General features: G+C 37.6%; 1 protein-coding gene across 3 annotated transcripts in view; it reads right to left on the bottom strand.

Moving 5' to 3' along the window:
* Positions 1–17,152, bottom strand: part of TMCC1 (transmembrane and coiled-coil domain family 1) — a 251,367-nt gene that overhangs the window by 177,876 nt on the left and 56,339 nt on the right. For 2 of the 3 annotated variants that reach the window (XM_028101616.2, XM_088027176.1), the window contains exons 2-3: positions 13,460–13,515; positions 9,172–9,437 (exon numbers count right to left, since the gene is read on the bottom strand). In XM_028101616.2, the coding sequence (XP_027957417.1) occupies positions 9,172–9,396 (225 nt within the window). In that variant the 5' untranslated portion in view covers positions 9,397–9,437; positions 13,460–13,515. Of the gene's footprint in view, positions 1–9,171; positions 9,860–13,459; positions 13,516–17,152 lie in introns of those variants that run through there. The other variant, XM_028101613.2, reaches the window with a different exon arrangement.

Below are 17,152 nucleotides of genomic sequence, written 5' to 3'. Positions count from 1 at the left end.
TCAGATCTCCTTTCTTGCTCCCATGTCTATTTACTACTAAATTCATTGAACAGATAAACCAAGGGCAGAAGTATTAGGCATAGGGAATATGAATAAGATACCCTGCCCTCACATAACTCTTGTCTTCACTTCTACCATCAATTCTTTGATCTAAATTACTGTCCTCTCTCACTTGGACTGCTATAATAGCCTGCTGGCTCATCTACCTGCATTCAATCTAAATCTACTCCAATCCACTCTCCATGCTATAAGCACAGTTATAGTCTCTAATCACAAAGTTCATACTGCACTCTCCCCTACCCCCAAGCCTTGCTTAAAATTCTTTGATGCTACTCATCCTTGTAGGTTGAGAAAACCTGCTTAACCTTGTCTGCAAACCTCTGTATGAACTGCACCTATCTCTCCAGCCTTAACTGGTATGCACTTGCATGCATACACACAGGCCAAGTATATACACCTGCCATTCTATCCTTTATATGCAGCAAAACTCCTCCATTCTTAGGGCCTTTGTACCTGCAGCTCAGTTACCTCATTCAGATAAACCTCAGTTTATCCTTTCAATCTCTTTCACTTCCTCAGGAAAGTCATACCCGGACTTCCTTAACTAGGTCAAATGTCCCTATGATAGGCTCCAGTAGCACTTGTCACAGTTGAAAATTTAGACTTGTTTTGAATGATTGTTTAATATATGTCCCCATCTGATTATAAACTCCATGAGAGCAAGAATCACATCTGGTTTTGTTCATCATAATATCCACAGTGCCTAGAACATATCAGATAATATATATTTGCTGACTAAATGACTAAAAGCATTAACCATGATATGGAAATATGAAAACTTTAGAAGAATAAAAAGTGTGGGAAACAAGTGCTAGGTTCTGTATGAGGCAGGGAATGGCATGAGGTAAATAAGTACACAAGGGCTAAATCATGGAAGGCCTTGCATGTCATTTTAAGGAACTTTCTTTACTCCTCACATAATGGTGGAGCCAGTGAAGGGTTTTTAAGCAGTGGAAATGGCATCCTTTGCTTTGTGTTTTAGGTAGCTCTCACAGGCTACATGCCGCACAGAGAAAGGATCTGAAAGGGCAATGAGATGAATGAAGGCCCAATCTAAGGCATGAACTTAGGAATGGAGAACAGGGGCAAATTTGGGGATTGTGTGATTGAGGAGTGAAAAGAGATCAGAACAACTCTTAAGGTTATTCTGTGCCAGAATAACTCTTAAGGTTATTATATGCCAACGTGGGTGACTGGTGGCTCCAGAAAGTCAGATCTAGTGATTCTCAAACTCATGGGCTGATTGCACTAGAATCATCTGGGGCCTTGATTTTTAAATAGGGTTTTCTAGGCTCCATACCAGACCTTCTAAATCAGAAATTCTGGGCGTGGGGCATAAAAATTTATTTTCAACTAGTGTCCTAAATGATTTCTTCCATATTCACACAAGTTTGGAAACAACTAAGACAGAAAACATACTAGAAGATAAAAAGGTTTATGAGAGATGATGATGAATTTAAATTTGGAAATGATGTGTTAGAATTACCTATGCAGACAACGAACAGACAGTGAGATAACTAATTCTGAAAATCACAGGACTGGTCCAGTTGGAGACCAGTATTTGGTAGAAGCTGAAAGTATGACAGCACTTAAGTTCACAGAAGAGTGAAAAGAGTGGTATGGTTATGGTTAAAACTCCAAAGAATACAACACTTAAGATGCAGAGAAGAGGATTTGCTCATTATTCAAAAAATACCCTAAAATGCTATTTCTGCATGTGATATTTGAACGCAAAATGGTGTCCTACTAGATGTTGGGAGGGATATCAAAGCTAAGACGTGGCACCTCTTACAAGCCCTGTGGACAGTTCTAAGTCTTCTCTCAACCCATCAGCCAAAACGTGACAGGCCATATCATTCAAGTCCATACACCTTGAAAGAGTATATGTTTACTAAGAAAACATGAATTTGTTTTATTCAAGAGTCTTTAACTTAGAGGAGATCCTTACTTCCCATTACCCACGCCAACATCCTAAAGCCCTTCTTTAAAGTCTTTCCCAGATTCCTCTGGACAGAATTACTCCTTCCCTAAACACATTTTTATATTGCTTGTGGCACTTAACACATTCTATCTTGTATTAATATTGTGGAGGCAGCAGAGTGTTACAGAAAGAGAACTAGCCTACAGAAATCAAAAGCTTCACTCCTATTTACAAGTTCTGTGACCCTGAAATCACTTATGCTTCCTAGTTTGTGAATTAATGACAATAAGGACCGTCATTACCATCTAATAAAATTACTAAGAAGATCAAGTGAGATAATTTATGTTAAAGTGCTTTATTAAAATTCATAAATTACTGGGGCACCTAGGTGGCTCAGTCAGTTAAACTTCTGCCTTCAGCTCAGGTCATGATCCCAGGTCCTAGGATCATGCCCTGCTTTGGGCTCCCTGCTCAGCGGGGAGCCTGCTTCTCCCTCTGCCCCTCCCCCCTGGAGGAGTGTTCTCTTTTTCTCTCTCTCAAATAAATAAATAAAATCTTTTTAAAAAATTCATAAATTACTTGCTCTTCTAGCTGTACATATTCTCTTTCTGGCTAGTTCTAAAAATCTTAAGAGATTGGGACAAGTGTTATGTACCTAAATGTGCACCACAACATTTATCAGAATATCTTGCATATAACAGACATTCAGAAATTTGGTCAAGTATGTTGAATAGATGATATGAGAGAAAAAAGAGAGACAAGTTTATACTCTCATTCCAAAAATGACCTGAGGCAGCTGACATGCATGTTTCTTTGACCACTCTATTAACTATCCTGCCAATAAATTCTATTTCCTTGTTCATTCCCCTTTCTGAAATAACCCTTTCTTCTACCCTCACGTACTCACAGATCTAAATCCTATTTCCCCTACAAGATCCAAATCAATGCAGCCACCTCCTACTCCTCCTCTAAGCTTTCTATTCACTTCAAACCAAAAGGATCTTTCATCTTCTCAACTTGTCCATACACTTATCATACAGATACTGCCTTTTTTTTTTTTAAGATTTTATTTCTTTATTTGACAGAGAGAGAGACAGGGAGAGAGGGAACACAAGCAGGGGGAGCTGGAGAGGGAGAAGCAGCAGGAAGCCTGACGGAGGCTCCATTCTAGGACGCTGGGATCATGACCTGAGCCTAAGGCAGATGCTTAACAACTGAGCCACCCAGGCGCCTCCAGATACTGGTTTATATTGTTTGCTATTTCTCTAACTAGACTGTAAGTTCACTGAGTCTAGGATCAGAAAGTTTTCAGATACCCCGGACAACCTTAAAGGTGAATAGTAAGTATAACAGAAACAATCTTATGTAGTAGCCATTTTTAAAAATCTGAAGGATTTCAGAAGGATTTGAAGTAAGACTATCTTGTGTATGAAATGCTAATCCTGAATTTTCATAAATTTAGTGCCAATAGCTGATTGTTTCTATCATATTATCCATATAGATGAAGTTTACATTTTAAAGTACAGAAAGTAAAAGTACATTCTTGGATCTCCCAAATACTCAGACCAATGTCCAGCATATTAAAATGGAGAGACCATCTGGTATGGTAGGTGAAAGCAGCTTTTGAATCAGATAATGCCTAGAACAGAGGAGTTACTAAAACATACTCATCAAAATGTAAATGTAAATGGCCTACATTTAGTATTTAAGTTCTGAAACCATGGCATACTTTCTCTATGCCTCTGCTACTTCATCAAGAAAAAAAAATAGGGCTGCTGTATAATGTGTTTAATATATTGCCTGCCACATAAGCACACAATGAACATAGCTATCACTATCATTACTACCACTCCTAAATATCTCGATTAATAAGTATTTCGCATATTATCCTACATAAAAGAAAGTACAATGGAAATTTAAATACTTTCATTTCTCTATCTCCTACTCAATATATAAAAAGTTACCATAAATTATGGTATTACAACAAAATATGTTATTATGTAATCAGTAAAAATCTATGAAAGAATATTTATGGGGGGGGCGCCTGGGTGACTCAGTCAGTTAAGTATCCAACTCTTGATTTTGGCTCCAGTCATGATCTCAGGGTCATGAGATCAAGCCCCATGCTAGGCTCTGTCCTCACTCGGACTCTCCTTAAGTTTCTCTCTCCCTCTCCCTCTGCCTCCCCGGAACTTGCTCTCACTCTCTCTCAAATAAATAAATCTTAAAAAAAAAAAAAAAAAAGAATATTTATGGATATCTAAAAATGCTCAAGACAGAATTTGAATCAAAACAGACATAAAATTATGCATTTAGTAATAAGATTCTGGTTTTATTTTAAAAATAATCTTAACGGAACTAAATTTAAATTTTCTCCTAGGGGCGCCTGGGTGGCCCAGTCGTTAAGCGTCTGCCTTGGGCTCAGGTCATGATCCCAGGGTCCTGGGATCAAGCCCCGCATCAGGCTCCCTGCTCAGGGGGAAGCCTGCTTCTCCGTCTCCCGCTCCCCCTGCTTGTGTTCCCTCTCTCGCTGTGTCTCTCTGTCAAATACATAAATAAAATCTTTTAAAAAAATAAATAAAAAAGGTAAAGTCTAAAATAAATAAATAAATTTTCTCCTAGATATTTTTTCATATTTAAGTAAGTAGTATATTAAGAAAACAAACCAAACTATTGGCAATACTTATTTTTGGTTTCTCCTTCTTTTACTTTCTGCATTTTCAATGTTTTCTACATTAAATATGTTTCTTTCAAATTCAAAATATTTAACTTTATATAACTTTCAAATCACAAAGCATTTACAGAAAAAACTGCCTTTGTGAAATTGAAGATGATCCTTTAAGTGATATAATTTGACCAACTATATATGGCATATATTTATTAAGTGCCCATATATTTACTTTTTAGAAAAGAACACATTTCAAATATTGCAGCAGAGTGGATGTGTAATAAGATTTTTCTGTGGGAAAAAGACATACACTCGTAAATCCAAAAAGGAAGGGAATGAGAACCTTTGTGTTCAACATGTCATAATTGTTCCACCCAGGGCTCATTTCCATCATGAGATCAAAGCCATGCTTTTTATATATTAGGCACAAATAATATTTGCAAATCTGAATTTTGAAAAGGAATCTAACTTAAAGGCCAAGAACCTACTTTGAAAACCAGACCGGTTATGTGGCAGATGGCTAAGGCAGAAGCAGGTGGCTTTCAAACACAATGGATATACTGGAAAATCAATTCAACATGTGTCTCTAGGGTTATGTTTGTACACAGGTACATGTACATGCACGTGTATAAGAATGTTAACATATAGACAGAAATATCAGCGTACGTAAGCAATTATCACCAGTATTAAAACATTTCATCCTCAGACATGAGTTTAAAAAAAAAAAAAAGATACAAAAATAGAGAAGCCAGTATTTAGAATTTGAAACACTCTCCTACTAAGATACAACAGAGGAGAAAGTCTCCAGACTAATCTCCACTTAACCAACTTGCCATTCATTCTTAAACTTTCCATTTTCTCTTAAAGATATGCAGACTTTATATTCACAGGATAATCAATGTTCATGGTTGGTACACTTCCATATACATCTTGCTCCCACATCAGTTTGTTATATTCACTATAATTAAACAGTTTAATTAAATACTATATAAACCAATAAGATAAAGAGTATAAAATAAAGGGCTGTTGTTTCTATGAAAACTAAGGTGCTTTTGGAAAGACTCAAGAGAAGCACACTACTTTTTTAAAAATGAATTTAAAGTGGGCAAGGCCTTTCAAAAGATTATTAAAATCTAAGGGTCTTGGGGAAAAAAATCTAAGAGTCTGTCCCACACTGCTTCATAAGTATCACCAGGTTATCACTCCACTTTATAAAAATTTTTAAACTGGAAACTATAGTCCATGCAATGAGCACAAGAAAGGTATAGAAGTCCAATCAGTAGGTTTATATTTTAAAAACTTAAGGTCTTGGTTTTAAGTTAAAGTAATTAAAAATAGAACCACCATAGGATCCAGTAATTGCCAAAATACCCACTTCTGGGTATTTATCCAAAGAATACAATACTAATTTGAGGGGCGCCTGGGTGGCTCAGTTGGTTAAGCGACTGCCTTCGACTCAGGTCATGATCCTGGAGTTCTGGGATCGAGTCCCACATCGGGCTTCCTGCTCAGCAGGGAGTCTGCTTCTCCCTCTGACCCTCTTCCCTCTTGTGCTTTCTATCTCTCATTCTCTCTCTCTCTCAAATAAATAAATAAAATCTTTAAAAAAAAGAATACAATACTAATTTGAAAACATACATGCACCCCTATGTTTACTGCAGCATTATTTACAATAGCCAAGTAATGGAAGCAGCCCAAGTGACCACTGACAGATGAATGGATAAAGAAGATATAGTGTATATATACACAATGGAATATTATTCAGTCATAAAAAAAGAATGAAATCTTGCCACTTGCAACAACATGGACTGATCTAGACAGTATAATGCTAAGCGAAGTCAGTCTGAGAAAGACATATAGCAAATCATTTCACTCATATGTAGAATTTAAGAAACAAAAGAACAAAGGAAAAAAACCCAGACTCTCAACTATAAAGAACAAACAAATGGTTGCGGATGAGTGAAACAGGTGAAGGTAATTAAGAGTACCTTTACCTTGATTAGCACTAATATATGGAATTGTTGAAATCACTAAATTGTACACCTGAAATTAATATAATACTGTATGTTAACTACACTGGAATTAAAATTTAAAAAATGAAATTGGTGGTTTTGCTGTAAATACATGTATTAAAGAAACAATTTTTTAAAAATGTTCTCCCTTGGCTCTCTATGAAGTTTTGTTTGTTTTTTAAGATTTTATTTATTTGAGAGTGAAGCGAGAAAGCACGAGGCGGGGGAGGGGACACACAGGGACAGAGGGAGAGGGAGAAGCAGACTCCCCGCTGAGCAGAGAGCCCAACTCAGAGCTGGAGCCGAAGGCAGATGCTTAACCAGCTGAGTCACGCAGGTGCCCCTCTATGAAGTTTTTCAAAATAATATAAATGCATACAGTATGCTTTACCTGTAATTTTCTTTTTAACATAAAAGTCTATAATCTCAGAATCACTAGTAAAAAAATTTCTTAGGGACGCCTGGGTGGTACAGTCAGTTAAGTATCCAACTCGGTTTCGGCTCAGGTCGTGATCTCAGGGTTGTGAGATGGAACTTAGCATCAGACTGCACTCAGCATGGAGTCCGCTTGAGACTCTTCCCCGCGCCCCCCCCCCCCCCGCCCCGGGCTTGGGCATGCACGCACTCGCTCATTCTCTCTTAAAATAAATAAATAAATCTTTAAAAAAATGTCTTGGTGTTCTCTGGTACAGATTAAGACGAATTATATAGTTGCACTGTTAGGTTTTATTGTCAACATTTTTGTCCTTTGTCAATGACCAAACACCTTTTTTATTTCAAAGATAGCTATTATGCACATAAATATATATTACTTTGCACATAAATATATATTACTTTTCTTCATTTATACCTTTAATTTTAATGATCTGAATCTTTATTCTCATGATTCTGTTATTCTGATGGATATGTTATCTGGACAGGCTTAATTCTTGAAGTGATTTACTGTCCATTACTTGTTTGCTTGTTTTTAATGTCACCTTTAAATAGGAGAGGTTTAAAGGTACTCGATTCAATATTTGGATTTCCAAGCTAAATATCCAGTAAAATAAATTTACCTATGCCAGAAACAGACACAGAATTAAGCGACTGACTAATCATCAAAACCTTCAGGAATACATAAAAGTAAAGCCAAAAAATAGCAAGATGGTAACTTACAGGGCAGACTTAGCCCATAAATGTGTTGTTTGGCTTCCATAATATGTCAAAAATCACAAGATTACTAAGCTATCTTTCAAGTTTCTCTTGAAAAATCAGAAGGTCTGGCAAGACTGGGCTCACAGTCCTAAATCAAAACAATCAACTAAAGCTAAGACGACACTGCCCCTTTAGACAGCACTTACACTCTTCAGTTTGTCCAAGTCACGTAACATGGGTTCACTCATTGTCACTACCTGCCTGGCTACATGTACCTGTTTTCAAACCCTAGCAGAACTATATCTTCTATATGCCTCAACTAACCATAACTTCCATAAGACATGGAAGTGAAAGTTATATGAAAAGAGGGGCGCCTGGGTGGCTCAGTTGGTTAAGCAGCTGCCCTCGGCTCGGGTCATGATCCTGGGGTCCTGGGATGGAGCCCCGTGTCCGGCTCGCTGCTCAGTGGAGAGCCTGCTTCTCCCTCTCCCTCTGCCTGCCACTCTGCCTACTTGTGCTGTCTCTCTCTCTGTGTCAAATAAATAAATAAAATCTTTAAAAAAAAGTTATATGAAAAGAGTTTCCTCTAAATTGGTAAGCCTAGCTGTCCCATTCAGGCAGACCTAAAAAACCTGTTTATTAAGAGTAAATTATAGGGGTACCTGGGTGGCTCAGTCAGTTGAGCATCTGACTCTTGGTCTCAGCTCAGGTACTGATCTCAGGGTCATGAGATAAAGCCCCGCATCAGACTCCGCGCTCAGTGCAGAGTCCGCTTGTCTCTATTCCTCTCCCTCTGCCCCTCCCCCTATTCATGCACTCGTGCTCTCTCAAAAAATTTTTAAAATCTTAAAAAAAAAAAGTAAATTATAAGAATGCATATGCTCTACTAGAGAATGCAAATGTACATTGAATGCCAATGATGTGTTACAGTGTATATGAAAATTATAAGCAATTTAGTATATACTCATGCTAAGCACAGAAAAACTCAGATTCTAGAACTTTCTTGCCTTCATTAATGTAAGAAAGTCAATTCATGTGCAAAACCAAAACAAGAACAAACGAAGCATCTTTGCTACTCTACCATAAAACTGAGCCTTTTAACACATAAAAAACACATGAAGGATACTGAAGGTTTTAGCAAAAGGGTAAAATAAAATACAGCAATATGTTAGGAAGCAAACAGGAATTATAAGCATCCATTCAATTGCTAGAATAAATATTATTCATCCCATTTATTCAATGAAAACAAAACTATTTTTTACCACAACTTTGAGGTACTTGCTGAGGTACCTCTTTTTAGTTACCAAAGGTAAATGTGGAGAATACTAGCTCAAAGAACAGTAAGTTAGCAGAAAAAGGAAATCTAGCAGACTTACCCGCTCTGCAGTTGCCTCATCCCCTGGCAGACATGCAGCAGCAGCAGCACAAGCTATTTCCATCATAGCAGAGCTGGATGGAGCATCAGTTGTGGATGAAGACCTGGGTCGGCCCGACTGCATAACAGTTGCCATCTCCTGGCCAGATTTCCTGTTGATTTGGGGACTTCCTTTCGGGGCCTCTGGTTTGCCCCGCCTACTATGTAAGCTTGTCCCCCTCTTCATCTTGGGTGGCACTCGGATCTGCTGCAGGACACGATTCAGAGCTGTGGGGTGGGTGGGGACACCATCAATCTCAGCACATGCGTTCTGGCTTTCCAGATCCATTTCAGGTTCTGGATCTGCCTGAATTTGTTGCACATCGTGTGGAGACACTGATGACCTCCTGCGCTGGTGCTGGAAGAGATGCTTCAAGCCTTGGCCAATCACATTAATGTTCTCCAAAGCATTGTGGGTCATTTTAGACAACTTTTGTTCTGATTCTGTCTGCTTTCTGGCCTCTGCATCTTGGGATTTGCCTCCAGGATCAGGGTCCTCATATAACTGTTCACTGCCCAAAGGCTCCATCAGTAGACTTAATACGCTTATTTGCAAACTCAAAAACTTAAACACACCAAGACTGTCAAATTAGGTAGGCATTTGCTTCAACAGTAACTACACATGCAGCTGTGAGACGGAGGCTTCATGCCTATCTAATGTTAAAAAAAAAAAAGAAAGAAAGAAAAGAGCCTCTTATTATAAATCCATGCAAAATCTCCAGTGTTAAAGAAAAACATGCCTCTAGCCAAACAAATAGGCACTATCATTAAGCAATCTTTAATCAGAAGATTAAAAGACAGTTTTCTAGATAGTGGGTAATGATTATTTTCTACAATAGGAGAAAAAGCTCAGAAACAAGTACATAGCAAATGAAAACAGCAATGTTTAAAAAAAAAAAAAATCCCTACAAGTTTCAATATATGAAGAACTGGATACTAGAGGAGTCATCTTGGAATGGAAACCATAATAACAGTTGACAGAATAGCCATTACTTGGGAAATCAAGAGGGAACAGACCATTCAATATGTACAGTGTAGCTGAGGCAATTTAATTCCTCTCACTCATAACCACAGTTAAATGTCCATATGCTGGAACTCAGCAAAGTAAAATCAAAGAACAGTGAGAAGTGGATATCCCAATCCAACTGTGTATGGATTTTAATGAAAAAGAGGAATTTCTTGTTACCATTCATATTTGTCAAGTTCACTGGTAAACAGGGGTGATAGGCTTGCTCTATTGAGAAGAAAAAGGAAATAAAAATCTTGTAAGCTGAATTCTCTGAAGCACAAATGACCGTCTGGCACCATAAGAGCAAATGATCCACACAGACTATATCTTCAGAGAGACTAGAGCTTTGCTCAGTACCAGCTATCAAGAAAAGAGATTGAGTCATTCCAGAGGTGGGGAACAGCAGGCAAGATAGTTTACATCTCAAATGGACAAGTGTTGGATAGTTGGAATCAGTATCCACCCTATCCTACCCTGCAAAAAAAGAAAAGAGATTCAAAGAAATCCCTTTCTCTGAATAGTGTCATCGCTGACAGAAGTTTTCCACATATCCACACAAATTCAAAAACAAAGAAGTAACACAGTAACTGGGTATGAAGGAAGGGTAGAAAAAAAGAAAGGTCAAAATGCAACCACACACCAATATTAAACTCAGGAAATTAAAAGGAAGCTGAAACTAAGAGATGTAAAGTCAACATAACTGCTATGGTTATGGAAATTACATGCAAAAAAAAGAGGAGGGGAAGATGGTAGGAATGAGATTTTTCTTAATGGAAAGAAACAGGTAGTATTTTTTTACTGAGTTTTTGCAAATATATAAATTTGTATTAATGCACAGAACCTGCTAGAGAGGACAAAATATGGTGTGGGAAGTTATTCCCCTATTTTCCCTCAACCTTTTGTTCAACAAGCTTTAAAACTCCCTACACTACCACGTACTTTGAACAGCCTAAGTCACTACCAATGAGGCCCCTCATGCTGTGGGGATATGGAGACTCCTTGCCACCAAGTAGCCATCATAAATTAGCTGGATGTAAAAGAGTTCACTGTGAACTCAAGGCTGCTGGAGTTCAGAGGGATTGGCATACAAACCTGCTAGGGTCTTCCTCATGGTAATTACTCTCAAAAGACCTTACCATGTATATATATGGTACTGTCATTGTGGCTCTGCTGTCCATATTTTTTCATGCCTATTTCCCCACCTCCTGACCTCTTTGTGACTCAGGGGCATAAATGTTGTGACAGACTTAAGGACATTTATCTCTCACCAGTACCTTCCTACTTTCTAAATACCACAAAATTCTTTGCTCCCAAACTACTCATGGGAATGGGAAATTTCACTGCCTTCTGCTCAAATTCTTTGTGGCCACACTGAAATGGGGCTTCTTACCCTTGTCCTAATTGTGCACTGCTTTTGTTTTTTCCTCGTCCCATTGGGGGAGCCAAGAAAGAATCCCTTAATCCTTATTAGGTTAATGACTATCTTGACCTTTACTGGAGTTTTCTGGGGCTCCTTGAGGGCAAAAATGTTGCCAATAGTACATGTATTTAATTATACTCACCTTCCCTCATGAGTTTGTAGAGGAGACTAATAGTTATTGAATTATTTCCACTCTGCAAAGCATTAAGCGCCTCAGAGAGTAAGAGTTATGTAACCAAGATAATCCAGTAACTAATCTCTTATTGTACTAGGCAATTTAGACCCTAAGAAGATGTGAGGATGTGAAAGCAGCAGACTGACAATAAGGAAGTAATTTACTCTTTTCCTTATTTGTATTGTATTAGCTAAATAATACAACTGACTTTTTTGTTTTTGGAAACAAAAAATATAAAATAAGTTTTCCATGAGAGTAAAAGATACCATGATTAAAGGAATGGTATCAAGGTTAGCTGGAAAGCCAAATGACCTACTTGTCTCGTATAAAGATACTATCTGTAAACTTGTTTCTTTGGGCAGTGTTATAAACTAATCAAGCGGGCATCTGCTTCTTATTAAAAAAAAAAAAAAGGAAAACATAGTACATTTTAAATGTCAGTAACTTCATTTGAGATTTCAATAGCATTTGTACATCATTTTTATTTTCAAATAACTGGAAATGATTACAAACAAAAAATGCCAGCATTCCTAGGAAAACCTAGAAATAGGGTGTCAAGCCAAAGCTTACACAGGCCATCTATACAGCTGCAAAGGTTATACACTAGAACAGTAATGAATTCTAACATTTGTAAAGGCAAGACATTCCTTAACTGTACTAACTAGTAGAGGCTTACTTGCATGGAACCCTAAAGAAACCTAAATTAAGCTTTAAATATCAAGTTGTAAGATAAGAATTTTGAAAAACAACCTGCTGAACTACCTCTACAATGTATTAGTATATACACTTGTAGCTATCACCTGCATTATTGCTGTGATATCAACACAAACAAGAAATATGGCCAAAATTTTGAAGCTTGCTAAAATTTTCTGTAGGCCAACAGAAAATCTTTAAGGTTACCTTTCAATATATGCCAAATATTAAGGAAGGTGAAATACTGTGCCCAAAATACCAAAGACAATGATGATGTAGTAATTATAAAATTGCTGACAGTAAGAATGCAAACACTAAAGGAATTCGTAATGTCAAAGTTTTTTAGGACTCCCTTATTTTCTTCTTTAAGACAGCAAATTCAAATGAGTATACAGCTGCTCAGTTTATAAAACTCTCCAAATAATAATATTGAGATACCTGGTTTAACACAAAGAAGTTCAACCAGAAAGTTAAGTGTGCTTTTGTAAGAAAGAAACGTTGGCTTCTCTTTTATTCACTCAGCTTCTCTGAAAAGTAAAGTTCTTATAAGTAAACTAGAAAAGGTAGACAGAGAATAGGGAGCAAAAGGGTATGGGGAAAAGGGACAAGGGGAAGGACTACAAAGGAGGGAAAAGAAAAGGAAAAGGTAGCTATTTACAGAGCAGGCATTTCAGAGAACTTTGTTCAATTCTCAGAATTTTTAACAATTTTTCTACAACAGTTTCACCAAAGACGTATTACGACATTACTTCACATTCAAGAAACAAGCCACTACAAATTAATATCAGGGATAAATTTAAAAGTTGTTTTAAAAGTCTGGTAAATATTTAGGAGGGTGCTCTGGAAAACCATTCAAATTAATAAATTATCTTTTTTTTGATACAGTGACCAAAGCTTTTTGGTTTGGCTATGAACCAAGTTATTTCACTAACCATAGAGAGTTGTATACTTGCCTTTATCACTCTTCCTCAAGCACTTCCAAGGTGTACAGGAATCCTTTTAGGACAAGCTGAAAAGCAAACATTAAGAATTACAAATTGAAAAACTTAGAGGGGAGAAGTTAACTATATTTACATAGAAAAAACTGAGTTTATATATAACAAATGTTAACATTTATCTCTCACTGGTAGGAGTAGGATAGTTTTTTCTAGTATTTTCAGTATTTTCTAATTTTTCAAAAATATAATCAAGAAAAACTATAATCAACAAAGAAGACATTTTGGAAAAAAGAGTGTTCACTTGTTAGTACTTAAGGAAGTACGCATGTCATTAAATAGCAATGAATATTTTTACACTATGATACTGAATTAGGAATGTCTATTAATTCTAATCTTAAAGTAACATGAAATGCAAGACAAGTACATAACAATTTTATAAGCAAATATTTTTTCAAGTAGCTTGCAATTCTTTATCTGCAATTTTGCATTCAAAACAAACTCTAAACACTGTATCTACCATGAACAATTGAGAATCAGGAAGCACGAAAACTGAAATTTTTGTGGAGAAATGATCTTCTGACAGCCATTACCAGAGAGGCAATTTAATTAGACAAGTATTTGGGGTGCATCTGCTATGTGCTCAGCATTACACAGACCAAATGAAAGCATATTATCCTGGGGCGCCTGGGTGGCTCAGTCATTAAGCGTCTACCTTCGGCTCAGGTCATGATCCCAGGGTCCTGGGATCGAGCCCCGCCATCAGGTTCCCTGCTCAGCGGGAAGCCTGCTTCTCCCTCTCTCACTCCCCCTACTTGTGTTCCCTCTCTCGCTGTGTCTCTCTCTGTCAAATAAATAAAAATTTAAAAAATCTTTAAAAAATAAAATAAAAAAAAATAAAGGGAAAAGGGACCTTAAAAAAAAAAAAAAAAAGCAAGCAAGCATATTATCCTGCCCTCAAGGAACTCACAATCTGGGACAGAAAGTAAGATTTACATACTTGAAACTTAAGGAAAATAGCACAAAAGAATATCATTAAAGCTAAAATGTGTGAGGAAAACTGCAATTACCATTAGAAGATCAGTTAAGATTAAATTTGTTCGGGAAAGCTTCATGAAAGGGAAAGAAGCTTTAGCTGAGCTTTGAAGGCTGAGAAGACAAATAAATAAGAAAGAAGATATGGACCAAGATACAGAAGCTTAGAAACCCAGCTAGAAGACCAATAAACAGTTTTGGGAGTAAGGAAAGAGGCTAGATGGGGGAGCCTGGGTGGCTCAGTTGGTTAAGCATCTGCCTTGGGCTTAGGTCATGATCCCAGAGTCCTGGGCTCAAGTCCTGCATTGGGCTCCCTGCTTCTTAGGGAGCCTGCTTCTTCCTGTCCCCCTGCTTGTGTGCACGCATACATGCGCATGCTCTCTCAAATAAATAAATCTTAAAAAAAAAAAAAAAAGAGGCTACATGACTGTACTGGTGGATACACATTTCCTGGTGGCTGGTAGGTAAATGTGAGAAAGGACTTCCTATCACATAATCTTTTGTACCTTTTGAATTCTGTGCCTTATGACTATTATTATGTATTGAAAAAATAAACATTTTTTAAAAAGGAAGAAAATACATGTTTCAATCTCTACGGTAAACATTTAAAAAATAGTAAAATAGTATTTAACTGATACATTAAATAGAAAGAAAATATAGAATTAAAATGCCCAAATGAATACAAAAAAAGAGGGAAAGATCACAGAACAAGCAGAACATATAAAAAGCAAAATGTAAGAGGTCAAGTGTAAACCCAAATATTCCAATAATTACACTAACGTAATCAGATCAAAAGACAAAAATAATTACACTAATAAAGAACAAAATTCAACTATTATGTTGTTCATAAGAATCACACCTAAGATACAAAGATAGAAAACAGTTAAAAATGAAAAGTATGGAGGGGCACCTGGGTGGCTCAGTTGGTTAAGCGTCTGCCTTTAGCTCAGGTCATGATCCCAGGGTCCTGGGATCAAGCCCTATAACGGGCTTCCTGCTCAGTGAAGAGCCTGCTTCTCCCTCTCCCTCTGCCTACCTCTCTGCCTACTTGTACTCTCTATCTGTCAAATAAATAAATAAAATCTTAAAAAAAAAAAAATGAAAAGTATGGAAAGGTCATACAGAAAAGGAAAGCCTCTCTAGCCATATTAATAGTACTCAAAGTAGGGGCGCCTGGGTGGTTGAGTCGACAGGCGTCTGCCTTTGGCTCAGGTCATGATCCCAGGGTCCTGGGATGGAGTCCCTGCTCAGCGGGGAGCCTGCTTCTCCCTCTCCCACTCCCCCTGCTTGTGTTCCTTCTCTCGCTGTGTCTCTCTCTGTCAGATAAATGAATAAAATCTTAAAAAAAAAGGACTTAAAGTAGACTCTAATGCAAAAAGCATTTATAGGTGTATAATTCTTAGGATTCAATGTATAACTCATCAGTAAGATATAACAAAATTTCTATGCATATAATAACAGAGCCTTCAAATATATAAAGTGAAAGTTGGCAGAATTTTAAGTAGTAAAAAATATCCATATAATCATAATGGGGAAACTTTTAATACCAGTAGCTGACAGAACAAATGACCCAGAAAGAGGGAAGAAAAATAAAAATAGAAATTTGAATAGCATGATTAACCAGACCTACACTACCCAATAACTGCAGAAGAAATACTGTATCAAGCACTGAGAGATCATTTACTAAAAGTGATCATATGCTGAGCCCTAAGGTAAGTCTCACAAGTTATTCTCTGACCACAATGTGGATTCCTAACATTCAGAGAAAGGAAACAACCACACTCCCCTCTCCAACCCCCATTTTTGCCTCATCCAACCTTTAGGCAATACAGCAGGGATAGGAGGTTGGCAAAATGGGTGAAGGAGAGAGGGAAATACAGGCTTCCAGTTATGGGATGAGGCATGGAAATAAAAGGCACAGCATAAGGATACAGTCAATGACATTGTAATAGCGATGTAATGGGACAGATGGTAGTTACATTTGTGGTGAATGTAGCATAATACATAAACTTGTCAAATCACTAAGCTGTACACCTGAAACTAACGTAACACTGTATGTCAACTATACTTAAAAAAACATACATACTTAAATACATACACTTTAAAAAATATAACAGGGATGGAGCAACACCTAAAACCCTGGAGGGAAAGCTTTCTCTCTGACTAAAGGAAATATTGTCCTAAGAGTATGGAAGAACTCCACCGAAGTTAGGAGGATTTAAACCACAAATTTTGACAAACTGCTTAAGACTGAATGTGGGCTGGGACATCTGGGTGGCTCATTTGGTTAAGCGACTGCCTTCGGCTCAGGTCATGATCCTGGAGTCCCGGGTTCGAGTCCCACATCGGACTCTCCGCTCAGCGGGGAGTGTGCTTCTCCCTCTGACCCTCCCCCTCTCATGCTCTCTCAAATAAATAAATAAAATCTTAAAAAAAAAAAACAGACTGAATATGGGCTAACATGAGAGTGTAAAGCCCTTGGGGACTAAAATGCTAAGAGAGTTCCCACCCCAGGCTTTTTCTCCAGGAACCTCAAAAGAATTTCTAATGCGGGGGGGATCTGAGACAATGCAGAAAAAGTTCCTCATCCTTGCCCTCACTCACCCCTATGGAGCTTGAAGAGTAGAACAGGCAATGCCAATCAGCCCAGACATTGTTCCCCTATCTCCCTCTGGA

The sequence above is a fragment of the Eumetopias jubatus genome, unplaced genomic scaffold (genome assembly GCF_037043125.1).
Source record: "Eumetopias jubatus isolate StellerSeaLion01/CBP00866 unplaced genomic scaffold, mEumJub1_p1.0 scaffold_1, whole genome shotgun sequence".
In the NCBI taxonomy this organism is placed as follows: Eukaryota; Metazoa; Chordata; class Mammalia; order Carnivora; family Otariidae; genus Eumetopias; species Eumetopias jubatus.
The sequence above is the reverse complement of the archived record's forward strand: the minus strand, read 5'-3'. Positions and strand labels throughout refer to the sequence as shown.